Source organism: Passer montanus, unplaced genomic scaffold (genome assembly GCF_014805655.1).
Source record: "Passer montanus isolate IOZ18808 unplaced genomic scaffold, ASM1480565v1 scaffold2, whole genome shotgun sequence".
NCBI lineage: Eukaryota > Metazoa > Chordata > Aves > Passeriformes > Passeridae > Passer > Passer montanus.
Window position 1 is genome coordinate 1725528 of NW_024366591.1, and position 26263 is coordinate 1751790.

Sequence of the window (26263 nt, forward strand, 5' to 3'; positions counted from 1 at the left end):
TATGAGATGGAATCAACTGGGAAAAAGTCATTATTGCACAATTTTAAAGGATTTATTTGTTTTGTTTTTTGAGGTTTTTGGGTTTTTTTGCTAAGAACTCATTCTAATGAAGAATTGAGAACCCTAAATTTAAAATGCCAAAACGTGTTTTTTCAAGCAGAAGTGATGCATTTTTACTTGCTTCCTATATTCCATAGAAATCCAAACAACATGTTTTGACAGCATTCTGTCAAGATTATTAGCAGTAATTAATCAATTCCCACAAAATATTTCAATTTCAGCAGGAAACTCAAACTGCCAAGATTGTTGATGGCTCTGGTAGAAGCACAGCAGCAAAACCTGTTCTGCCTCAGAGGCCTCAGGTAACAATTTCTACAGGTTTATATGGAATACACCTCATCTGTCTACATCAAAATATTTGTTACAGGGGTTAGTTGCGGTCACATTTTATTTGCCACATTCCTGGAAGCATTCAAGGCCAGGTTAGACAGGGCTCTGAGCAACCTGATCTAGTTCAAGATGTCTCTGCTCATTGCAGGAGGCTTGAACAAGATGAGCTGGATTTTAAAGGTCCCTTTCAACCCAAACTGTTCTATGATTTTATTATTCTATTCCCAAAGACTATCTTTTTCACCATTTTTATGATTCTGTTTTCAGGCTCATACTACAGTATTTGTCTGGCCACACAAATTTTCAACAAAAATGCAGAAGACAGACACCTAGCATAAATTTGGAGAGATCACTTCATATTTACTGGGACAAAGCATCATGGAAATTTAGAAGTTTCACTCAGTAGGCAGTGCAGGTTCTTAAAAAAAGATATTTTCTTTATTTCCACTGATGCTTACAAGTGGCAGAAGTAAAGAGCTGAGGCCCTGGAGATGGAGCAGCCCCAGGGAGGAAGCTGTGTTTAAACCTCTACAAGAGGATGCTGGATGTGGTTTTTTTGGCTCTTGCTCACCCATTTTCTTGTATTTCGCTCCTTACCCTGCTGGGTTCACCTGCATTCTCTGCCCCAGCACCTCTGTTTTATACCATCACCATCCCATGAATTCCCTCATACAGACCCTCTGCAGTTCCCACAGCTGCACCCTCACGGGTAGAGCTCAAATCTAGAAAAAGAAACTATCAGAACAGCCACAGACTCAAGAGAGGGAAGTGATATTTTTCTGTCACACAAATTCCTGAAATTATTATTCATCAGTTCAGCACACTGGTACATAGTGTAAAGCCAGAACTGCCAAAGGTCAGTATAAACACACCCACATTCACTGTGAGTTTTCCAGGTTCAGCACTCCTGGCTGATGCTATTTCGCAGCTGCCCAGCTGTGCACTCGAAAGCACCTGCAATGAAACTCTCCTGTCAGAGCTAATTTCATGTGATTCTGAATTAGTAACTTTGCCACCACTGTGCTAGAAGCAGCTAGGCTATTTGTAACCTTTTTTGAATATGTGTGTATCAAAGAAGAACAAGGAAATCTCTTTGTGTCCTGTGTCATCTTCCCTTATACCAGGGCGGCCCCAGGACTGGGACTGGAATGTGCCATCAGTACTGTACAGGGACAGGGCACTGCCTTCACATACACTGAAAAGCCAGAAACTGCATTTTCTCTGTCTTCTTTTTAAAAACTCTGCTGGCAATCCTAGAAAAGCCTGGGTTAGAAGGGATCTTCAAATCATCTAGGTCCAAATCCCTGGCATGGGCAGACAAGTTTACTCAAAGCCCTATTCAACCTGTCCTTGAACACTTCCAGGGATGGGGCAGCCTAAACTTCTCTGGGCAGCCTGTGCCAGAGCTTCAGCACCCTCACAGCTAAGAATTTCTTCCTGATATCTAATCTAAGTCTCTCCTCTTTCAGTTTAAAACCATTCCCTCTTCTCCTATCACTACCAGCCCATGTCAAAAGTCACTCTCCCTCTTTTTTATAATCCTCAAGAGTATGACAGCACAGTCATGAGTCAGGCCCAGCTGCTGGCAAACCATCTCCTTTGTCTGTGCTGGACCTTATAAAAGGCTGCTCTGCCCAGCACAGAAATTTTAACAGATGGGAAAGGGTTTGACATTTTATATCACTGAGTGAAATGCCAGACATCTGCAGGGCACAAGAGGGCACCCGGTGTTCCCACTCCACCTTCTGCATCCTCCCGAGGGGATCTGGAGTCCCTGCCCAGGAATCAGATCCAGCCCCTCCTCCCTGGCTTGGAGGAGGCAGCAGCTCTCCACTGCAGGAAATCATCTCTCAGCCCTTGTTGATGCCATGTTCCCCCTCACACTGTCAGACTGCATCCTTACAGAGCACACCTGGAAAAATTAAGGTTTAGGAGAGCCCTGAGTGTTGATGAGGCCACCCTTGGAGAGCTCACACTGTTAACATTCTGGTTTTTAACTCATGATTTTCCAACTGAAGGCAGTTGCCAAGACAACAAGTCTGATTCAGCAGCAGTGAATTGTCAGGGCAACAATGTCTGGCCATACCTGGGAGGCTAAACAGCACAACCAGCCAGCTGACATGGAAGGCCATACCCCAAAAAAATTGCCAGTTAAAGGGGTAAAGTCTTTCAGTGGAAAATGTGGAAAGCCAAAGTGACTTTGCACTTCCCACCTCAAAAAGCTGAGTACATTTACTCCACACAGAGAAAGAAAATTATTTTTAATAATTTGGCAAAGGAAATGATCCTGCCTCAACATGATAGGAATCCATAAAACATGACTATGTGCAGCCCTTCCATGGTGTGTACACAGCATCCTCTGTTTACACTGTCACCATCTTTTGGGGGATATCACTGATGCAACGTGGGAGGAAGTTCACTGTGTTGCTCATGTAGAATTTGCTCTCCATTTCCTGATGGAGCAAGGCACTTGTGTTTCTTTCCAATTTTAAACATTTCTTCCACTGTGTTTTCTTTTAGAATATTTGCGCTTTAAGAAAATACATGCCTAAAATGTATTGAAGGATGAGTGGGGAGAGGAAGGAAAAAGCACAGTAGTATGCAGTCATGCTTTATTTAAACTAATTTATAGGCCCTTGAAAATATTTGAACTTTTTCCCCTCCAAATTTAGCCAGTCTTACAAGATATTAATTATTAATTTCCCCAATGTATTTCAAGAAGTGCAATCATAATAAAATAAAATACCCATTTATTTTGCTTGACCATCTCTCTGCATTTTAAAGTGTATTTTAACTGTTTTAAGGATGTAAATGATTTGGGTTGGAGCTGGGGTGAAGGATTTTGGCTTATTCTGCTCTCTCACAAACTCTGACAAATTTTGCTAAATTCCAGCATGACCCTCTTAAAAGTGCTCTAAAGAAAAGTTATTTTGTTCTTTCATATAGCTATATCCTGCTCCAATGGAGATTTTAGATTGAAATTTTCTTATTTGTTGAGGGACTGCACAAACTCACTGAAGCTTCTGGTGTTAAAGCCTCTGTTTTTAATGTGAGCAAGAGGCTGCTTTGTGAAACATTTTCCTATGGAATTAGGAAATGCTGTCACATTTTACTTTAGCTTCACTTGCCACAATTTTTCTTATTGCTCGTCATTATTTGGGTGTAAGGGTCCAGTTTAAGTCACTTTTCATTGCCCCAAAATCCATGACAAGTTGACCAGCAGAGCTGTCAGGGCTCAGCCATTCCCTTACAAGGACTTGGGGGGTCCTTAATGAATAATTTTCCTGTCCATGTTGTTGTCCAGTGGGGTACAAGCACCAGCTGAACATAGCAAGATATCTCGCCAACCAACCTCAGGCTCCACAGGCCACCAAGCACAGCATCAGCCATGTCACTTGTCCTGCATGTCACAGACCAGAGGGACTGTTATGCTTTCAATTCTCATGAGGACTTCTAGCTATTTTCATATTTCTCCTTTCCAACCTGTGTGTGCAAGTATCAGGCTCACCTTGTCTTTATCAGAGGATCAGGAATGACACTGGAGAATGACATCAGCAATGACACATGAAGAGCTGCATGCAGGATTTTCAGGAGACCGAGGGATTTCAGTGCTTCTCTAAAGAGATTGGGAATTTTTCAGCCTTCAGCCAAAGTGTTACCAATTTCCTACACCTTTAAAATGCTAGATCTCCTGTTAACTTAGGTTTTGGAGGTTTGTTTTTTTTAATCCTATATGTGCTTTTTATATAAAGAATTATGAAGATTGATCAACTAAGCTCACTCGCAATATGCCACAGTTAGAATTTGAAAAATATACATGGATTTGTTTAGCAGACTGATGCTCTGCCTAAATCACAGGTCAGTCATAACAGGACAGGAAATTTACCATAAAAAATAGGACCAATACTTGCAAACTTGTTAACTCAACCATGGTTTAAAAAAGTCAACTCAAGTGGCCTGGATTTAAAGTCAACTCACCTGAAAAATCAAGCATCTGAAAAATAAGCAACATATCTCCCAGATGAAGCAATTACCTAATTAGTGACAGTAAAGCAATGAGCACCTCATCAGTTTGCTGTTAAACACCAAAGAAAGCATTATTGTGTATATCTGGCAAACAGCTCCAGGTGACTTGACAGACATAATTATGATAAAAGATGACTGCTAATAACAGAAGCCATTTCACATTCCACACAGGAGAGGCTAGGAGCTGAAAAAAATATTTCAGAAGCATTTCAATGATTTTGTGATGATAAAAGTAGCATTTTTGTTAATGCCACCAAACCTTGAATACAATGCCATGCTCCTTCTGTCTGCTTCCAGTTTTCTGCCTTTTGCATTTGCAAAATCAAAAGGGTTTACAAGATGAATGTGAGTTATCCTCCACCTCTTCACAATGACTTAGTAACAAACAACTTTAATGCAGCCAGTGCTGAACTGGAGTTCAAGGGCCATTTCTTGGAAATCTGAAATATACTGAAACCTCAACAAAGAAAATGGTACTCTATTAAATTTGCACATTGTGGAGGGCTAATAAAAAACCTCTGTTGGGTCATAAATACCAGAGTGGCAATAAACCCATGAAAAATTGTTGTTATAGCTATTTTATCTGTCCAGCTCTTTAGCGCATGGTGTAGGAAAGGAATGGCGATTTATCATCAGACAAATCTGATGCAGTTTAATACACCTGTTACTGTATGTAATTGCTTATCCAAATCCCACCTGCAATCCACTGGACACAAACCCCAAGCTCTGTAACAATATTTAAAAAAACATGTTTAAAAAAATCGAGGTTTGTGCTGGGGTCATTATGCCACATTAAGATGTAGCATCATTCAACTGCACTGTTGCTGCCCTGTGCTTAAAAAAAAGAAAAAAAGGCAAATCTCCATGACCACTAAGGCTCACAGGCACAGCTCAAACTGAAGAACGCAACCCAGTGTCCACCATCCCTCTCTTTGCCTTGCAGTTTAAGTGGTGGAGATTTGCCTTGTTTTAATAGGAAAACCTACAGCTGGTTGGAAAGGACTGGATAGGGTTACTAAAAATGTTGTCTGTTCTAGCAAGGGGGATGAGCAGGCTCAGAATAAGTTAAATTACGTGCACTTCTGCACCATTCTCACTTTTCAATGTGATAGTCTCATTACAGGTGACAGATTCTATTATTGGGAAAAAATGCACTGAGTGAGGAAAAAAAAAGTTTCTGGATCTGGCAGGTTTCAGGAAGAAATCCCAGCCCCATGTTAGCAGCCTCCTTATTCTTCTTTGGAAAGGCTTGACCTGCAGGGAGGGAGGGAAGCCTGCTCTGTCATTTATCACCATGATTTCCAGCTATCTTGTTTTTTTAGAGAAAAACAATGCATCTGGAGACCTCTGAAAAGCAGGAGCAGTGCACCACCGCGCTTCGGCGTGACTGCATGAGTATGACATAGTTGGACAAAAAAGCCTTTTCATTCCCCCTCCTACAAGAGCCCCAGGGGATTCAGCTTCCTCTCAGTACCTCCTGCAATCTACATAAAGCTATTTTTTGCCACAGGGGCTCAGTGCTGAGTGACTGAGCACTCTGGAGTAACACTTCTTGGTAACACTTATTCTTGGGAAGCAAACAGCCACTCGGGGGCTTGCTCATAAAAACCCAAAATGGGGGGAATGTGCAGGAAAGCTGCCCAAGACTGGACTCCTCATAGCTTCACAGCAGCTGGAGGGTGAAGGATAGTCATTTCTGTAAACATGTTTCCTAAATCTCCAGGCAGCTCTGCCTCAAAGAGTGCTGAGCAGCCCCAGCAATAGCTGTGACATGTCTCAGGAGCTGCCTGCCCTCTAATCCACCAACACTATTGTCAGGACCCCAAATGTGGGATGTCAGGATATGAAAATTCAGAGTTCAAGCACCCAAATTTGGGATTTGTGGGGGTTTGGACCCAAAATTGGGGGTTGGGGTGGCTGGCATACCAAACTGGCAGGCTCTGGCGGTGGCAGAAAACATGAGGGATCAGAACCCCAAAATCTGGGGTCAGGACCCCAAATTTTAGGGGGTTTGGGATGTCCAGGGCCCTACAAAACCACCCAGTTTTGGATCCTAAATCAGGCATTCAAGACACTAAATTTGAGGATATGGGGGCTGTGGACACCAAATTGAGGGAGCAGGAATTTGGGGGGACTGGAGGGGTCAGGACTCCAAAATCGGGGGGGGTCAGAACCCAAATTCAGGGTTACAGAGCTCAAATTTGTGAATTTGGGGCATCCTAGGCCTGAAATTTGAGAATTTCAGAATACAAACTCCTAGGAAGAGACCTCACTTTGAGATGAAAATACTGTTTTTGATGAGTGTCTTGAGCCAGGAAATAGGAGAAAGGTGTGTTTATTCCATTAATTAGAGCTTTGGGATTGATTTAATTAAAGATGGGAAGGAATTATGTCTTGAAACACTGAGCAAGGCAGGTGAATATGATATATTTTATGCAGGTAAAGGGAAAAAAAGGAATGCAAGTGCAGGATTTGAGGCAGGGGAGCTACATAAGCTTAGCACAGCTGAACTCATGAGTAGGAATTGGATGCATGTTTAGGAGGAAGATTCCTCATTCCCTCTACCCCTTTGGTAACAGGTATTTTGAGAGGGGGGAAGAGGAAAGGCAGGACATCCACACCTCTGCCCACATCATTTCCTACATGGGGAATCACAGAAGAAATGGAATGGGTTGTGTTGGGAGGGACTTTAAAGATGATCTTGTTCTGACCTCCCTGCCATGGGCAGGAACACTTTCCTCTAGACCAGGCTGCTGAGTCCCATCCAATCTGACCTTGAGCACTGCCAGGGATGGGGCATCCACAGCTTCTTTGGGCAACCTCTGCCAGTGCCTCACACCCTCACAGTAAAAATGTTTTTCCAAATAGCCAATCTAAAACAACTCTTTCATTCCAAAGCCATCCCCAGTGTCCTGCCACTACATGGCCTTGTGAGAAGTCCCTCTCCATCTTTGTTACAGACTCCCTTCAGGCACTGGAAGGCTACAGTGAGGTCACCCAAAGCCTTCTCTTTTCTATACAGAACAATCCAAATATTCTCAGCCTTTTCTGATAGAAGAGGTGCTCCATCCCTCTGGTCATCTTGGTGGCCTCCTCTGGACTCACTCCAACACGTCCCTGTTGTCCCTATGCTGGGACCCCAGAGATGGATGCAGCTCTGCAGGTGGGGTGTCACCAGAGCAGGGCAGAGGGCCAGAACCCCCTCCCTCGCTCTGCTACCCACAGGGCTCTGGATACAGCCCAGGATCTGGGGAATTTCTGGGGTGCAAGTGCACATTTACCCATTGCTGGGTCACGTCCAGCCTCACACCCATCGTTATCCCCATGTCCTTCTTGGCAGGTCTCCTCTCCATCTGCTCAGCTGGGCTTTCCTGTGCTGCAGGGGTGCCTGGCTGCTCACCTACCTCTGCACATGTGAGGCTCCCAGCTCTGCAAAGCCGTGCTCCCACTGCACAACCACCAGACCGTAATACCATTTCAGAATGTGATTAAATACCTCAAAATAGCAGCTCCTATTTCTCTGGCCAATGCTCAGATAATGCACTACCGAGACAGCACAGACTTAATAGAGCAGGCAGTTGCATCCTTCATGAAACAGCTAAGGGAAGTGAAAAGCTGTGAAGATCCTCCCTCATTTTCTCTAGCCTTGTTCACTGCTAAGGTGAATCAAAAGTAATACCCATTTGGGTTTTTTTTATTATGGTCTATCACCAGGGACGTAACTGCAGTAAAACTGGAAAGAAAGGACAACACAGTAAATTAGCAGAAAAAAAAGAGTACAAAGGAGAGGAATTGAAAGAGATGGAAGTAAACAAACTGTCTTTCTAAACTTCCTGTATTGTTAAAGGGGTGTTTCCTGCACCAACACCTTTCCAAACCAAGGGACAAGAATACTGATTTGGTTAAAAAAACCCTCATCTAGTGGCCCTAAAAGTCTCCTAGAATATGCAGAGGCGGTCTGAAAAGCAGCAAAGAAGAGGTGAAGTTCCCAGCCACAGAACAAAAAAGATGGCAGAGCAAGGAGCACGCTGGCAGCTCTCAGGGAGTGTCATGGAGTGAATTTCACACCCAGTTCTAGAGAGTTTCCCTCTTCCAACATCCAATAAGGAACATCCCTTGTATACATGGGTGAGCAAAAGATGGAGGGTGGCTGGGTGATGTCAGCAATCCATTTCCCTAAGACATGTTGGGTAACACTTCTTGTTTCCCCAGCCATGTTCTGTGTCTTCCATTAAAGATTATTTTTCTTTATACATCCATAGACTGGAGTACTCATAAGCCCATCTGGGGCCAGGGCAGAGAGCACGAGGCTGTAGTTAAATGTCAGCCCACAAGGTTGTAACCAGAACAAAGCTGAACTCAAATTTAAACAATCAGTACCTCTACAGTGAGACCTTTCCCTGGTACCTGTGCTCTTTTTCTTTCATTTAGCAAAGCCTCATGCACAGCATCCAGGCAAAGGTGAATTTTAAGTCAGACTAACAAACATTTAAGAAGAGTGTCCCCATATCACAGACATCAGGATGTGAGCATATATTTGAATTGCTCATTGCACAAGGATGGGGTTTTCAGCTGTCTCCCCTCAAAGAAAAAAAAAAAGAAGTTATAAATCTGCTGTACTTTATGCACTGAAAAACTTGACAGGGCCTAAGTTATAATGGTGCATAAGTTATAACTTACAGACCTCTGGTAACTTATGCATGAAAAAAGTTGACAGTACTTGTGGACACAATTCAAGTATCTTTAGAAAACTTTTTGCATAATTTCTGCACCATATTAAAAGATTAAATCTGAAATATTTCAGAATAGACTCATTAAAGGGCTCTAGTATTGTTCTCTGCTAAATAATCTGTTTTATTACTCCCTCTCTCCGTACCTATTCTTATCCAAGTCATTTACCCTGACTTGCCAACTACCTACACAAGAGTGGTGAAGAGAAACTTAATTTAAAAAAAAAAAATTCTCTATGTTTCCAGCATTGACGTTGAAGTGTTCATACTTCATTTACTGTACACAGAATTCAGAATTTTTGTACAGCTGCATTGTGACTGAGATGGCATCAAAAAGGCAAACTTGGACATTGCAATTGTAGAAAAAAAGCAGCTATTAGTAAAGAAGACAGAATTTTAAATACACTCAGAGCCTCACACCACTTCTGAAGCATCAAGACACAAGCACTTTTATGATGCACAGTACATCAGAAGAATATAAGCAAAAAAATCCCAGCAGCTTCTCTTTGAGACCAAGTCTGGACCAAATAACCAGCCAGGAAGGTAAAGGATAAGATGCAAATCAATATTCTTTGTTGCTCTTGGCATGATTCAGAAGAACCACGGGAAAGGGATTTAAGCACATACTTCATAGCATGGAGATGATCCCACAGTTCAAGAGGGGCAAGGTGAAAGCGAAAAAAGATTTTTAGCAGGAAGATAATCGTCAATGCCAAAAAACTCAATTTGAGTCAAAGATAAATGCATACCTTCCTCTATCAGAGAATTTAGCATAGATCTTCCTCTATTAAGAGAATTTAGCGTAGCAGGAACTGCACTCAGCCTCACCCAGCACCACAGCACAGCTCCCCAGGCTGGGTGGGAATGCTCCACACAGGATGGCCAGAAAAGCACTGCAGAGCACTCATACTTGTTAATTAACAATCAAACTTGCACCTAAACAAGTGCATTTTTGTGTACCTGGATGGGAATAGATCCTTGTCTCCCACCCTTAGAGCAAGGTTTCTTTGGACTCTCAAATCGGCATCTCATTGTTTTATCTTAACAAATCTACAGCTCATCCAAGACAACAGGAAAACCTCACAGCAAGGCATAAGCAAAACAAATGCTTCTGCTTTTGCAGGTATTTCACTTGAATTACATTTTAAAACAACCTATTAGTCCATGCAGATTTCCCAGTGAATGAATCAAACGCATATAATGTATCATAAAGACATGACAGTGAACAAAACAGAGTTAGATCACCAAATCTGAGCTTCAGTTTCCCTCCCAAGCACATTTGAGATGCCTGCAGCCCCAGCCTGGCCAGGAAGATGCCTGGTGGACAAATCCTGGCTTCACTTCCCCAGGAGCAAAGAGAGGGGCTGCAGGCAGCAGGACCTTTTGCCTTATTGGCAGCCAAGACCTGATGCCCAGGGGAGACAGCAAATATCAGGAAAATATCACCACCTTCCTTCCCAGTCTCAGAGGCAAAAAGCAGTATATTTGCATTTAATGATGCCATATTTGAGATGATATATTTAATAATCCCTGTAGTCAGTCTGAAGCTCAGCTCCAGGAGCTCCGAAAATTACGAACATAAATAGCTGTGGCTTAGCCTCAGCTCTCTTGCAAAGAGCAGCTCACCTGCACCCAGAGCTGATGAGAGGAGTGCACCTTCACCTAAGGTATAATTCAAACATCAAAAAAACCCCAGTATAATATTGTATGGTTGCTCATTATTTTTTATAAGAGACAGCAAACAACATCTGTGTAGTACAACTACCAAATACAAGTGGAGAGTGGAAACAAAATCTCTGGTTTTCAACAAGTCTGGAATATTAATTCTCAGCTCTGATTTTAAACTACTTCTTATTTTTTAGTTCAAAGTTCCTTTCCCTGCTATTCATACACCTGCACTCCAAGCACAATTGCCTTGGATCTCAGTACATCCATTGCTTCAGGAATCATTTTATATTTGCAAAAGGATGAATGAAAATAGCCCAGAGTCTGATATGAACATCTTTGGCTGTAGTATCCAGCATCCCATACTCCTGGAGGTAATCCTCTTACTGAGATTAGCAGAAGAACAGAAGGGTTGTAAGGAGGGACTTAAGTGGGCTTTGGCCTCAGACAGAGTTCATAGCCCAGGCTGGCTCCTCTGCTTCTTGCATGAGTGGCCCACGCTGAATTTCAAAATCCTTGCTAAGTAAATACATGCAAGAGATTTTTAGAAAGGTGAGAAGAAAAATTAATCCTGCCAGAGAGAAACAAAAGCATATATAGCATATTGTGAAGGTGAAAAGAGAAGTGAAATTTAAGATGGTGGTGATGTGGGTAATGCAGTTTCTGGGAAAATGTGGCAGGCTATCTGTGCACACTGAAGAACACAGGTGGGGAGAAAACCACAGCAATCTTCCAAGAGAAGGGGACACTTGTCCATCAGTGCCTGGATTTTAGGCCTGCTGAACCACAGAATGCCATGGAAGGAAAGCTACTGCCAAGACCTTCAAGTCTTCTGTTAACACGCTGAGTCCCACTCCAATCCCAACTGATTCCCAGCTCTCTCTCAGCATTTACCTGTTACTCACTTGTTGCTAGTAAGACAAGGCTACAAATTATTTATTTTTTAGAAAGCTGCTTCCCTCCCTCCCCCCACCCCAGAAATCTTCACTGTGCAATTTAGCTCCTCTGAGGTTTAGTCAGACCCACCTAAATAAACCCAACAAATCCACTGACCACATATGTCATTCTTGGTCACAGCACTGCCTCACATGTACATAAAAATCAGCTCACATGCTCTACAGTGTTTAATAATGAACTCCCAGTTTCCCTACTGGCCCTTCTCTTAATTTTTTGATTCTGATTCATCTGCACCTTCCTACCAAAAAATCTTTTCTGGTCTGAGTGCACTGTTTCACAATCCAGAGGACAACTCCATTCTACTAGACCTCGTTACAAAGCCCAAGTTTCATTATTCTTCCTAAAACTAGCCAAATTATACCAAAAAGCAGAGCACTTTTATTTATTCCACCTGAGATGAAAATAAATATGATGGAGGGCTGAAGTAACTTGAAGCAGAAACCTCAGTTTAGGAAAGCCCATTCAGCTGTACTTCAATAGTACTGTGCTAGAAAAGAACAAAATTCAAGTGTATTCTTAGAAACCACAGCATCCTGCAGACAGGCAAAACAGCCTGTGTGGAGCCAGCCTCTCCTGGACTGACTGTCTGATTGACAGCTCCTGCCAAATTCCCTCCAGACCTCTTTCTTACACAGCCTTCCTCAGAAAGCTCTCTGGGAGCATCTTTCACCAACCAAGCAAATTCCCTGGCTTCCAGCAGAATTTTAGCTACAGCTCTGCAAAACAACCTGGGAGAGCATATCTAGAAAAGCCACAGTAAGGAATTAGCTTTGATAGTCCAGAAGTCCCAGCAGAAGATGTTTGGGCAGGCTTTTCAAGCAGGATTTTCAAGTTGGAAAAGTTTCTCTTTGAAAAATATGTTTTAAAGGATTGCCAGCAAACTCTGCAAAGATAAGAGTGAATCTAGGTGAGCTTGCACACAATTCCTCAAGAACAGAACAGTTCAACATTAATATCAATAACACCTGGAGGGTCCATGAGGAACTGCTTCACCCTCCAAACAGCACAGTGAAACTTCAAAACAAACTGGACTGTTTCCAAAACAGAAGAGCACTGCCTCTGGAATTACATCTAGCCATGATCTTGTCAAGAGTGAATCTAGGTGAGCTTGCACACGATTCCTCAAGAACAGATCAATAGTTCAACATTAATATCAATGATACTTGTGCCTGAGGAACTGTTCCACCCTCCAAACAGCCCTTTCTGTTCCCAGGCAGCAGCAATGCCCAGCATGGAGGAGGAGGGTGCTGGGGGTGCATGAAACAGTGAAACTTCAAAGCAAACTGGACTATTTCCAAAACAGAAGAGCACTGCCTCTGGAATTACATCTAGCCATGATCTTGTCTCCTTAAGGACCCACAAATTGGTGGAGGAATTTGAGCTGGCACATTTACCAGACAGGTAAGTAAGTAATTGGATGTTTGACACAGTGTGGCAGTTTGTCACAGTAACAGGACCCTAACAGACCACAGCACCAGTAGGATAAAAGGAATCAAACACAAAACACAGCAAGCTCATAAAAATAAAGAAATAATATTGTTTTTTTAAGCAAGGTGACTTAACTGCTTGATCACCTATACTTCTAGAGACAAATTACAACTTAAGAATTACTTCTGAAATTGATTTTGAGCTGATTTGCTGACAATTTGCGTTTTTTTCAAGCAAGGTGACTTGCTTGAAAGCAAACTGCTTGATCACCTATACTTCTAGAGACAAATTACAACTTAAGAATTACTTTTGAAATTGATTTTGAGCTGATTTGCTGACAATTTGCTCTTCAAAGACCTGTACTCCTTTGGGAGCATCTTTGTTTTCATACAAGCTCCTGGAATCTTCCCCTGCTCTTGACCTCAGCATTCAAGCATTTGAGATGTATCCAGGCACTGGCTAACATCCCTCTTCTAAAAACACAGGTGGCTGCTGGCTGAACTCAGCCTGGTCATCTCAATGGACATCCCACTGTGTCAACAGCTGGCATGGCTCTTCTGTCCTGACTCATTTCTGAAGGGGAAAATCATCTCTGATGGTGCTCAGCCATGAACATTATTCCTCAGACTTCCATTAGAAGTGACATTCACACAAATTACATATTGGAGAGAGAAAAGGTTTTCTTTTGATGATAATGCAGATCACGAGCGACGTGGTTGATTTTTCTTTAAGATATAATCTAATGCTGAGAGCTGCAGCGAGAGCACAAAGCGTATCTAATAGCTCGGATCTGCAGTGTTCTGTCTTCCCTGCACTGTGCATGGATGCAGGCACAGCAGAGAATGACAATTCCACGCTCCAGCACCACAGATGAGGCACTTGATGTGTCTTTTAGACATGGTAACAAAAGGCATTCGCACGGAGCGTGAGATGAGACCACAGAACAAGGAAAAAGTGCCAATAAGAGACCCAGAGAAGCATTTCTTGTGGTACATCATATGCCATTTCTTGTGGTGCATCACTCTTCACAGACAGTTCTGTTGGTTTCCTATACCTCCTTCTATCCTGAAAAAATGCTTGAGTTATCTTTATGGCTCAAGAGACAACCTGAAAGCAGGATTTAAGCACAAAGCTTTGCAGAGACCTTGGAACTTTTACAGAGGTCTGTAACTGTACTGACAAAAGATGTGTATATTCTGTGTCAATTTTTATTGCAAGTTAAGACTCAAGTGATTCTCTCCTTCTTCCTGAAAATTCCTAGCTTATGTTACCTGGATATATAACATTACTATAGATAAACCAGAGAGCAGCTGTAACACTGACTTTTCTTTAAAAACCTACCCTTCACTCTCACTACTGAGCTGCTGGCTGTGATCTTTACTGCTCCAAACACCAACCACAGAATCATTTATGCTGGAAACGACCATGAAGATCAAATCCAACCATTAAACCAGCACTGCCAAGTACACCACTAAACCATGTCCCCAAGTGTCACATCAACATGGCTTTTAAACATCTCCAGGGATGGAGACTCAGTCAGTTCCCTGGGCAGCCTGTTCCAGTGCTTGTAACTCTTCCAGTGAATAAATTCTTACATTTGTTAGGATTGTCGGGCTGTACATGAGCCCAGTAGGTTTAAATTATATTCTCAGGCTACTTTTGTTTAAGAGCTTTAAAATTTGTTCTTCAAGGAAGCAGGAGCTGAAGTTTCCTCTCCCACACCTCTCTGCAAGGCTGTCACAAGTCTCTGGAGGATTCACACACTCCAAGGACGTGCTGCCAACCAACACAGAACATTCACCCCTGAGCATGGGAGGATGCACATGAACTCACCGCAGGTCATTCTTAGTACCTTGGCTGAAGGAAAGAAACATCACTCCCAAACTCTACCTTCTCCTATGTTATTGAAATTAAAATGCTTCATTATGAAAGAAAAACAAAGAACCTAACTCCAGCAAACTAAATGCACAACACTGATAAACTAATAAGGATTTCTGTATCTGTTGCAGGAATGTTTTATTCTGGCTTCACTTGAGGGTTGGCTGATTCTGCCTCTCCTTTTGACCCATAGAACAATTTTATCTTCTTGTCCTCCCAGTTCCTTTGTCCAGTGATTATAGCTTTAAAGGAACCTCATCCAGGAGAAAACACCTGAAGACACACACAGGCAGAGGAGAGAAGGGTGGCTTGGCTGCAAATAGAGAGGAGCTGCTCTTTGGTGTAGTTAAAGTGCACTCACTGCACCTGTACATGCTTCAGGATTTCACAGATGCTACTTCAAAGGAGAGAAGGAAAATAAAGTTAAGTTTCTCTAAGACAACTTTTTTGGATGAAGTTTGGAGGACAGCCCTATTTACTCATTGATGAAAGCACGTCCCAGAAAGATCAAGACAGAGGACTCTAAAAACCTTCAAAAACAAAGATCTAAGATCGAAACCCTCCAACTTCATGACCCAGATGCACTGTCACAGCTTTTCAACACAGGCTAAAAAAAGGCAAAACCAGAAATAGCAGCTTCAGAAGGAAGTAAAAAACAACACTGATATCCAGAATAGAACAAAGATACAGATCAATGGAAAAAAGTTTCATGCTGTCTCCAACAGTTGAAACATCCTGAGAGTAGGTTTCCCAAAATATACTTCCAAATGTTGTTGGATAAAACCACCATCATTCATAGTGTGGTAATTACTGAGGTCACGATGGCTGTGCTGAAGCCCTCCAGGAAAGAAATAGAAAGTAATTCTGGAGAAAAAAACAGAGAGAGAAAAGGGTGGAAAAAACTGTGGATGTGTTGGTGTCAAGAACAAATGTGAGAAAGAAGGGATGTCTTCACATCTGGTATTTAGCTGTGGCTTGTTGGGTTTTTTGTAAAAAAAAATCTTTGTTCATGCACAGGTATGATGTGAAGGTTACCTGGTCCTTCTGCAAAACTTCTGCTACTCCTGAAGAAATCCTTCTGGACCAGCTATGAGAGCTAAGCACAGTCCACTGATTCATGGAAAAACCTTGCAAAATCATGGAGAACCACTGATTCCTTGCAGTTTTTCCAAATGTGGACTGCAGATTCCCATTCTGCAGTACTTGCCCATATATTTGATTTCAAACTGGTCTTCTGCGCCCATGGATTGACTGAATTCTGCACACTGTCCTAAATTGTGCTTTCAATTGAATTCAATTGAATTCAATGAATGGTATCAGAGCTCCCTCAAGCCTTCATGAGCACCATTTTGACCTTCAGTGGTCAAATTTGGGTTGTGTTGTTGAGGATTAAGCATTTGACAATCTGGTCACCAGCTGTTGTGAGTGCTAGGAAGGACTCAGATGTTCCAGCTCATGAGAATGGCTCCTTCAGTCTTATAGCAGCCAAAGACTGTTCCTCATTTTCACCTTCCTAGCATATTAATGTCTCTTCTCTCTGAGCTTTCATTTCCACCTGGAAATGATGAGAAGCACTGGGGAAAACCTCCACTTGCTAGCTCTATTTGCAGATAGCACCAACACAAGGAGGTTTCAAGCATCTCCAAGAGCAAGGGCCTGCAGGGTTCCCAAAGAAAGCTGGGGGGAGGCAGCAAGAGTGCTGATGGGCACCAGCCCAGCTGCCAAAACCTCCACCAGCACTGAACACCGAAAGCTTGGAAGAGAACAGGTTTGACTCTGCCCTGCAAGATGAGCATTTCTGCACACCCAGGGACCGCAGCCATGATAAGCAGGTAGCGTGATGCTCAAGAGGAAAAGAAGCCAAACAGAAACTGAACATAAACTGTCCGATAAACAGCTTGTCACCAAGGGCAGAAGGTGAAAGAGAAGATTTTTTTACTCTAGAAGTTAACCATCTGAGCCCAGAGTTCCCAAGCATTTATAGGATCATCAAAATATCCCCAGTTTTTGTTTAAATTGCTGCCTGTCCTGTGCTTTCAGCTGGCAGTGCTCAGAGTGAGCAGGGAATTACAACAGCACTAAAATGGGAGGAAAGCAAAGATGTGCACAAGGTAAGGCCAACTTTTTGGAGCCAGGTGTGGAAATGCCAGACCTGATCATTAAGAGCTTTTTCCAATCATACCTGCTTCTTTCTCACATACACAGGTCTAGGTTTGGGGAGAGGAGTGGGGGAAGCTTCCCCTTGGTTAGGAGAGCAGCTGAGGGGAGCTGTGCCCAACAGAGCTCCCTCGCCCCCAGTTTCACAGTCAAATGATTGGATTTGCCCTGGGTTACACAAATTATCTGCAGGAACAAGCTGTGGATGTCCTGGGCAGCAAGCCTAAGGGAGTACCACAATCACAGGGCCAAATGCTGAGACACACACCAAATGTCAAATAAAGCCCATTAGAAAAATACCTGCCAGCTGCACATACGTGTGGCCATTTAGAAGGGACACAGCCACTCCCTTCACTTCCATGGGGAAAAATCCCTGCATGCATCTTATGGAGTCCAAAGGCCAAATCCTTTGTTTAATTAGTTTAATTTCATATATGATACCTGGTTTATTTTTTAATTATGGATGCAATTGCATTTATGGGAGGCAGCACCTGCTCCTTTGGCCCTGTCCCTCTATTTCTGCAATGCTGATTCATGGATGCCAACACAAGAGGAGTACCTGGGTGTTCTTTTTCCCAGGAAAAAGATGCTGGCCTTCACACAGTGCTTGGCTGTCCCACATGTCTCTGCCACAGAGCTGCCACCCTGAGAGCCACTGGAACTCCTGTGGCCACTGGTGAGCAAGACCAAAGCTGGGGCATGATCCAAAAGCAAACATCAGCCAGCAGGGTTTGGGATAAAAGAGAGTTAGCTCATTCTGCTGCAGGAACCTGGGTACAGGATGGGTGTGGAAGGGCAGGCTCAGCCTGAGAGTGCAACTCTTTATTGATTTTCAGAAGAAGACTATGAGTAAAAGCTGTGATTCCTCAAAGGACCTCTCATCCTCACAGCACTGAAATATATGTGTGTGTATATATATATAGATATATACACACATATATTTGTGTGTGTGTATGTATGTATAGTACACAGTTGGATTCATCAGGAAAAACCCCAAATCTCAAAAGGCCAGCCTGGCCACTGAAATATTGTATTTATGCCCCAAGAAGATATAGGAGAGCCAAGCAGGGTGGACATACAAATGCAGAATGTTCCCAGGTGAAGGCTGATGAACACTTATCAGTGACTTCTCTGTCAGGATCAGGAAAACTGAAAACTGGAGAAATAGACTGCAAGTAATACATAAGGTTAGATCACAATGTGACAGCACCAGGAGGAAACCTCCAAGAGGAGTTTCTGTGAAATGTTTGGGTTGTTTACTCTAGGGTAAGAATATTGAAGTTGCTGTAAACTTGGGCTTCATGGGACAGTCTGAGCTCTTCAGGGTCTCACTGCTGCTCTTTGAGGATGTGCCATCAGACAGAAAGGATCCTCTGCATGGGACAATGCATGCATAAAATCACAGCTTGTTGTATAACTCAGTTCTACATACACATAAACACATACACCTTCTTTTTAAAGAAAATATTGTTCCATTGGCACCACTGTATCTGGATTTTTACTGCTGAGGCAGTGGGAATGCACCAAAAATGAGTGAAACCCTCTAGATGCACATCTAAAACATACATACCCACGCATCCAGGGAGCGTGGGCAATGCTGAATACCTGGTTAACCACTGAAAACCACTTCCAAGGGCTATTTCTCCAGAATATCGTGGTGGCTTGTGGTGGTGATTCAGTGAGGCACTAACACTGCTTATGCTTAGCATTTCAGGTGTAACATTTACACAGACAAAAACAAAACAACAAAAAAAAAAGCCACAACGAAACAAACAAAAAAAAAAGGAAGAAAAAATACATGAAAAGAGTATGAAGTTTGTACCTTTTTTCTTTTTTCTTGATCCAGGCTTGAAGAACCTGTCAGTCACAGCCATGATTCACATAAAACAAAACTAATGCTACAATACATTTCTGTTTCCAGGAAGAGGAAAAGCATGTATGCTGGTTTGAAACACAGTGGGAATATTTCTAATTTGAATTTGAAATATTCCTAAATTCAGCCCGTTCATCTCTGTGGTACCCAGGCTGCACACAGCGCTTTACTTGAAAACATCACTCTTTAGCCACATCCTGGCTCCCTGGCTCCATTTCCCAAGCTTTAGTTTCTATTTGTTGAAAGCTTCGAGCAGCAGTTCCTACAGATCACCTTTCAGAAGCCTGGGCGACTGCTGAGGTGATCAGTGCATCTCAGAGAGAGCCTGGGGAACATTTGCATTCAGGGCTGGGAGCATCCCCAGTCTGGCCACCCCAGGCTGAAACTCCCACCTGGTTTCCAGAAAAACACCTGCTAAATATCACCAAACACCGCTGCTGGAGTTACCGGCAACACAGGGTGTCCCAAGACTGGAAAAGCAGCATCAGTAAAGGGTTTTGCTTCCCTGAAGAGGGCTCCCCATCTCGGTTTATATAAACAGCATGATGGTTTTACAATATCAGGAAGGGGAAAAAGAAAATAAAAAAGAAAAGAACAAACCAAAACAAGCCAGACGGTACCTGTTGTAACTCCATCTACTGTAAGACATGTTCCTGTTGCTGCTGACACCATCCATCTCCGGCTCGGCTACAGCGCTGCCAGCATGGCCCGGCCGCTGCGGGCAGGGCTGCGCTCACACACCTGCCTGCGGCCGGGCCCGCCCCGCCCGCGGGGGCAGCCGGAATTCACCGCCCCGCAGCGGCTTCGCATCGAGCTCTGGTGCTCGGAGCGAACCACTGCCGCCGAGGGAGGAGGAGGAGGAGAAGGAGGAGGGATGAAGAGGAGGGGAGGCTCCCGGGGTCCCCGCCGAGGGGCCGGGCGCTCTGAGGCAGCCGCAGGCTCGGAGCCGCGCAGGTAGCGAGCGGGATGGCGGCTGCTAAGCCGCTTAAGGGATATTCGGCGGGGCCGTGCTGAGGAGCGCGGCGGCTTGTGCGCCTCCTGCTCCGGCACACGCGCCTTATTTATTTATTTATGCCGGTTGCCACAGATACGGGTCCATTGCGCTGACATCAGCCGCCTCCCACCCAGCGCCGGGCCCGGGTCTCGCCGGCGCGGTGTGCCCTGAGGCGCCCCGGTGCCATGGCTGCCCGCGGGCCGGGAGCTCCCTGCCCTCAGGGCCGCGGCCTCGCCGCCCGCGGCTGGCAGCGCGGTGGGCAGGGGCACTCGGAGTGCAGAAAAACACCTTGCACCCCCAGTTAAAGTCACTGGTTTGCACAGTGCGTGGTCGCAGTTCAGCCCGGGGCAGGGATGTGAGAGCCCTCCAGCCTCCATGTGGCTCTTCCTGAGCCGGGACCGAAGGCCAAACCACCCTTCACGGCTCCTGCACACACATCCCTGGTGGGATGGCAGTGTCCTGTGCCGAGCCCCATTTGTCACCTCCCTCAGCTGAAGGCAGCACAGGTCCTGTGGTGCTCCCAGGTGCCCACACCTGCCCGGTGGTTGGGAACCAGGTCTGCTTCCCAACATCCCTCGATTGTGGGGCTTGGCTGCATGGCCATGCAGTGACAGGCACAGACATCATGACCCATCTCCTGCAACACCACAGCACCTGAGGCTGCCCAGAAGGCCTGACCATCCCGAGGCCAAGGGAGATGCTTCCAGAAGCAGTGCCAGGTGAGCACAGTCAGCTCCGAGAGCAATGAAGGGTCTCTGCAGACACACAGAGAGGTGGGGGACTGCTCTCAAACCTTTCCCAGACACTCCCAACTCTTTGGCCTGTGCTAGTATCCTCTGGCTCCTTCATTCACTGCTTGGCCAGCCAGGTGCCCAGCCCTGCTCTTATGTGTAAGATCTCTCATGAGAAATGTATAAGAATCCCAAGGATACATAAATAAGGACTGGAAGGTTCTTGAGTGAATCAGGACCAGTCACACTTCTCACAAACCACTGTATCTGATGAGGATTTCATGCTGAAGTTCCAGAGGCTGCTAGTTAAGAGTTCCTAGAGCTCCAGAAAGTAGCTCAAAGTCCTGGGGTTCCACCCCACTGACAGAGACTTCCCATTCCTAGCTCAAAGGTATTCATGGACACCAGTTAGCCAATTTTTCTTGCACCATTCAGTTCCTTTAGTTCAAGTAAAAGAATGTCTGCCATCATTCTTTAAATTTCCAGTCTTTATTTTCAAAGGGGGAATAGCCCAAACCCTCAATCCCTTTGCAACAGGAGAGGCAGAACAACCCCAAGAGCTTTTTCCAGGTACCAGTTTTAACCCAAATCAAACCCTTCCTGAATATGGGTGGTATTTGGCCATACTTCTTTCAAACAGGGAAAACATCAAACAGGGTTCCTTGGAATGGCAATTAAAGTACCCAGACCTGAGCCCTGCTCCTTGTAACTGCCTATACCCTGTTGTTGATGTGATGTACAGACAGTGCATTCCCATTTCTCTTTCACATGGAGTGACCTGGATGAATTGGACCATCTGGAAAGCAGAGTTACTCACAGCCCATCTCCTCCACCTACCTGCTCTGCTCAAACTGAGACATTTGGAAATGGGCAAACTGAAACCATTTACTTGTCTGTGGGATTACTCAGGCCAACATTTTCCACATGGGAGCAGCTGAAAATCATCCTGATGAGCCCCTGCAGCCCAGAAAAGCCTCTGTCAGAAACAAACCCCTCAAGGAACATCAATAAAAGCAAGGAGCACAGGTTGGCTGCTGTCCTCTTCACATGCCTTATTCAAAGTGTAGCTCACTGGCACCCCGGGCTCCTTCTCACTCATCCTGGACCAAAGCACTGAGCAGGAGAATGTCAACCACAGTGGTTCAGTGTGACAGTGCAAACACAGCCATACACCCAGAGCTGTCTTGTCCCAGCATGCTGAGGCAGGTGGGATGCAAAGATTTGGGGCTGACCCTGCTGAACCTCAGGGCAAGCACAGCCTCTCTACAGAGGTAACACATCAAAACCAACCCCCCATCAAATTTTGGCAGAGTAATGATTGGAGAACTTGCCTGTGCCTGCCTCAGGGGACCCCTTCACACACATCCTCACAGAAGAGGCACTCCAGAGTAGAGCCAAGTATGGTCACCACTGCTCTGCTGCGGGTAAAACAACAGCTTGAGAGTGCTCCAAAAATACTCTGGGCAGCAGACTTAGCTTCCTGGGACACAGGTGTCTCCCTGCTTCCTGCACATGGGTGACAGCTCCCTGGGTGACAGCTCCCTGGATGCAAAGTCTCCCAACCCTTCTGCTCCAGAGTGTGTTAATTCTTGTTTCACTATCTCAAAACAAATACTAATGACTGACAGTGAAGCCTTTGCCTGTGATCGCTGTGAGCAGCTCCAGGTCCTGCTGCTGGGCAGTGAATTTCCTCTGCAAGTGTCCCAGCTCTGCTCCTGCCCCTGACCCCACAGCCTGCATTGCTGACAATATCACTTCAAAGCTGAAATTTTCAGAAAGGTTTGGAAGGCGAAGCTGGGGCAGTCATCAGCCTGTGTAAGGGGCAGCAACAGAAATGAGATCCATGCTGGAATTCAGTCAGAGAGAGAAATGGTTTTCTTGTCATTCCCTTTGCTCCCAGTGCTTCAGGGCATGTGCCACCATGTGAGCACGGCTGCATCCACACACATCTGAAATGAGTCACGTCTGCTCCCTGCTTCCAGAGATTCCCTCTGACCACTGCAGATGCAGGGACATCTCAAAGCAAGCATGTTTAATCCGGGGGGAGCAAGGGGCTGGGCTTCTGGGTTACAGCATATGAATGCTGGAGCAGTGATAACATTCCAGTTCTGAAAAGCATTGAGAAGCTGCCCCACAGACTTCCCATCCCAGTGCCAGCTGGGAGAAAGACTGGAACTGAGCACTGAAAAGACACAAAATCTTCCTTGTTTCAGGTGTTCAGAATACGGCAAATGATGTTATCACCCAAATAAATGTCATCTGGAATACTGGCTTGAGCTGTTGAAATACCACAGAAATTAAACTGGCAGCAGGGCTGCAGCAAACAGGCTGTTGCTGCATTTCCCTGCAGACAAATGGCAAAGTACCTGCTGAGTCACTGGATGGAGCCTAACAGGTTTAACAGTGCAAAATCAAGAACACAACCTGAACTCCAGATTAGATATTCTAGAAACATTCTTGATTTTAAGTGTGCTTTTTGGGCATGCCCACTCTGTGATTATGCACATATATATTGTATCAACAGGACCGACGCTGCCCCAGCACCCCAAACAGTTGCTCAATGAGATTAGGAGTCCTTCCGCGGCGCTAATTAGTGCTTACGCAAGCAGGGATTTCTCCAAGCCCTCGGGGCTGCTGCCCGGAGCTGAGGATGCTCGCTGCCCTGCCACAGGATCGAGCATTAATGTCCCTGCCCTGCTGCTTCGACAAAAAAAGTTCCTCCCTTTGTCCTCCCGAGGGGCTGCCCGGGTTCAAACTGAGTTCTGCAGGTGAGGAGGAGGTGGGGGGAGAGCAAGGATGGGGGAGATTTGGTCTCCTAAGCACCATTGTAGGGGGATTTTTCAGAGTGCCACTGTCCCATGATGTGAGACTGGGACAGTGGCAGGGTGACATTTGGGGACACCAGTGGACTTATGCAGCCCAGCCTGAACCGCAGCTCCAGAGGAGTCAGGCTGGCTTGAACAAAACATGCCAGTTCTCACTCAGTAACCAGGCAGGTTCTAAGACAGCTCCAGGAAAACCCCCAGGAAAACCAGTTACAAACCCTTTCACACCTGGGCAGTGCACTCCCCTGCAGAACAAACATCTGGACCTTGCTTAGCAGATGTGGGCCCACAGACACAGGGACAGCACTGCAGAGCCTGCAGCCCCACAGGAGCTCTACTGCCTTACAAGAAGCATGAGATGAAAAAAACACTGCATAATTTTAAAATTAGGGGGGAAAAAAGAATACAACAGAACAAAAGGCTTGTGGAGCAACTTGTTAAAATGAGGAGAAACATGCAGCAATGGACAGGCAGTGGTGACTCCAGGACACCCAACATCCCTGCTGGGGACTCCATAAGCCAGTGCCTTGGATGACATAATGCTTTATGCAGGGAACTCGGGAAGGAGGAAGGAGGAACGTGCCTGTCTGCTTTTCCACTTTCCCTCACATTACCCTGCCAAAGTAAAGCTTATGGAAGTTGGGCTTAACGATTTTGCCTGAAAAGAGGGTATTTACATCCTTAAGAGCATCTGGCATAATTCTGTATTTCATCTTCCTTTCAAAGGATAATGCAGCTTCTAAAAATTCCCTCCAAGAGCCATTATGATTTTATGCTGCTCCTGATACAATAAACAACTTCATTCGTCAGGCTCCAGGCATTTTGCAAAGAAGCCAGCATGACAATTTACATCTTGCAGAAAGGAACCTGAAGCAGCACAGCTTTCCTAACAGCAACCAAGACAGCCTGGGAGACACCCACACTGGCCCTGCAGCCTCCACACTGCAATGTCCCCATTCCTACACAGCCACAGGATGACCCAACCCTCTGGAAGTGTTTAGAAACCTGACTGTGCCATCCATGGTGGTTTAATGTCCCAGTCTTCACAACTGTAAGAAACTGGCAATGTATTCTTGAGAGCTCAACTTCTTCCTTCTTTTTAAGAGAAAGAAAATACTGTATTTACTATATATATATATATATATGATGTGTATGCTATACTTGCTCTATAGAAAATACTATAATTACTAAAGCAGAGGAAGTCCACAGCAGCGTGGGTGCTGATCTGTATTTTTTAGCAGGCTCAATCTCCCTCATGGACCATATTGCTGAAAGGACAGCGTGGTGGTTTCATCCATCTGTACAGTGTGAACTGCTGAGGCAATCTCTTAGTAATTCATTAGCCCTTTTCATCCTCTACTCCTCTCTGAAATACATCCTGATTTCCCACTTGTACAGAAATGGTGGGACATAAAACATAAGACTGTGCCAATGGATGAGTATAGTGGCCTTCTGTCAGGTATTGCTTTATTAATCAATAAAAATTAAAAGCTGAAATATAAAAATTGCTCTGACAGTTTGGAGTTTCCCTTGTGTTAAAGAAGGCACAAAGCAGCTCTGGACAATGATGCTCCAACCCACCACGTTCCCCTCCTCTGGGACACCAGCAGCTTCCCAATGTTTCCCTCAAGGCTGCAGCAGCTTGTGTCAGCCCTGAAGCCCCTCAAGAGCCAGCTGGCAGTGCCACTCTTTGGGAAATTCCAGTCCCCATCTGCTGGGGAGTTTTATATTGCATTCATCCCTCTGGCATCCTCCTATCCATGAAAGAAGTCCTGAGCTTTACCAACTGAAATGCAGGTTCAACAAAACCACAATAATTGGAGTTTTTTTCCAATTTATGCAGCAGGAGCAATGGCATCAGCCCCAGTACAGAACCAGGTGTTAGTAAAGGTATTTTAAATTCCTGCCCTGCACTACATGTGTTCCCATTCATGCTCCTTCTTGGTTCCTGCTGGCTCCAGCATTCAGAAGGAAACTCCTGATGCCTCATTTGGTTGTGTCCTCAAACACATACTGACATTCCCAGATTTCTGCAGCTACTACAGACAGTGGCTAAGTAGCCAGCCAGGCAGCCCTGTCCTGAATAAGGACTGACATTGACTGGCTTCTAACACAGAGATTTCAAACCATAGGATGGTTTGGGTTGGAAGGGTAATCAAACAGCATCTCATTCCAGCCCCCTACCACAGGCAGTGACACCTCCCACTAGACCAGGCTGCTCAAGGCCAGCTTGGCTTTGAACACTTCCAGGGAAGAGGCATCCACAGCTTCCCTGGGCAACCTGTACTAGTGCCTCAACACCCTCACAGTAAAGAATTTCTTCCATAGGTCATTTTGCTAAAGAAGGAATTCAGTACCAGGAGCATTAAAAAAGACTCCTCAGGCTTTATAAATCAGAATTGGGGGAGGGGGGATGGTGTGAAAATATCAAAACCAATTAAAAATCCAATCAATTTACTCTTTTAAAAATTAATTTTTGAAGCTTACAAAATACATGACCACTGTTTAAACGTCATGAGAAATTTGGATTACTTTAGGTAAACAGAACATGAAAATATCAAAAAGTGAGTTTGAAATCCAGACACATGCCCACATGCATCAGGCTGTCC

At 44.7% G+C, this 26263-nt stretch overlaps 1 protein-coding gene across 7 annotated transcripts in view; it reads right to left on the reverse strand.

Annotated features, from left to right (window-relative positions):
- Positions 1–19815, reverse strand: part of TUB (TUB bipartite transcription factor) — a 144998-nt gene extending 125183 nt beyond the window's left edge. For 2 of the 7 annotated variants that reach the window (XM_039706957.1, XM_039706950.1), the window contains exon 1: positions 19725–19813. In XM_039706957.1, coding sequence (XP_039562891.1) covers positions 19725–19780 — 56 coding nt within the window. In that variant the 5' untranslated portion in view covers positions 19781–19813. Of the gene's footprint in view, positions 1–19724 lie in introns of all 7 variants that reach the window. The other 5 variants (XM_039706954.1, XM_039706956.1, XM_039706953.1 and 2 more) reach the window with 5 other exon arrangements.
- Positions 19816–26263: the final 6448 nt, after the last annotated feature.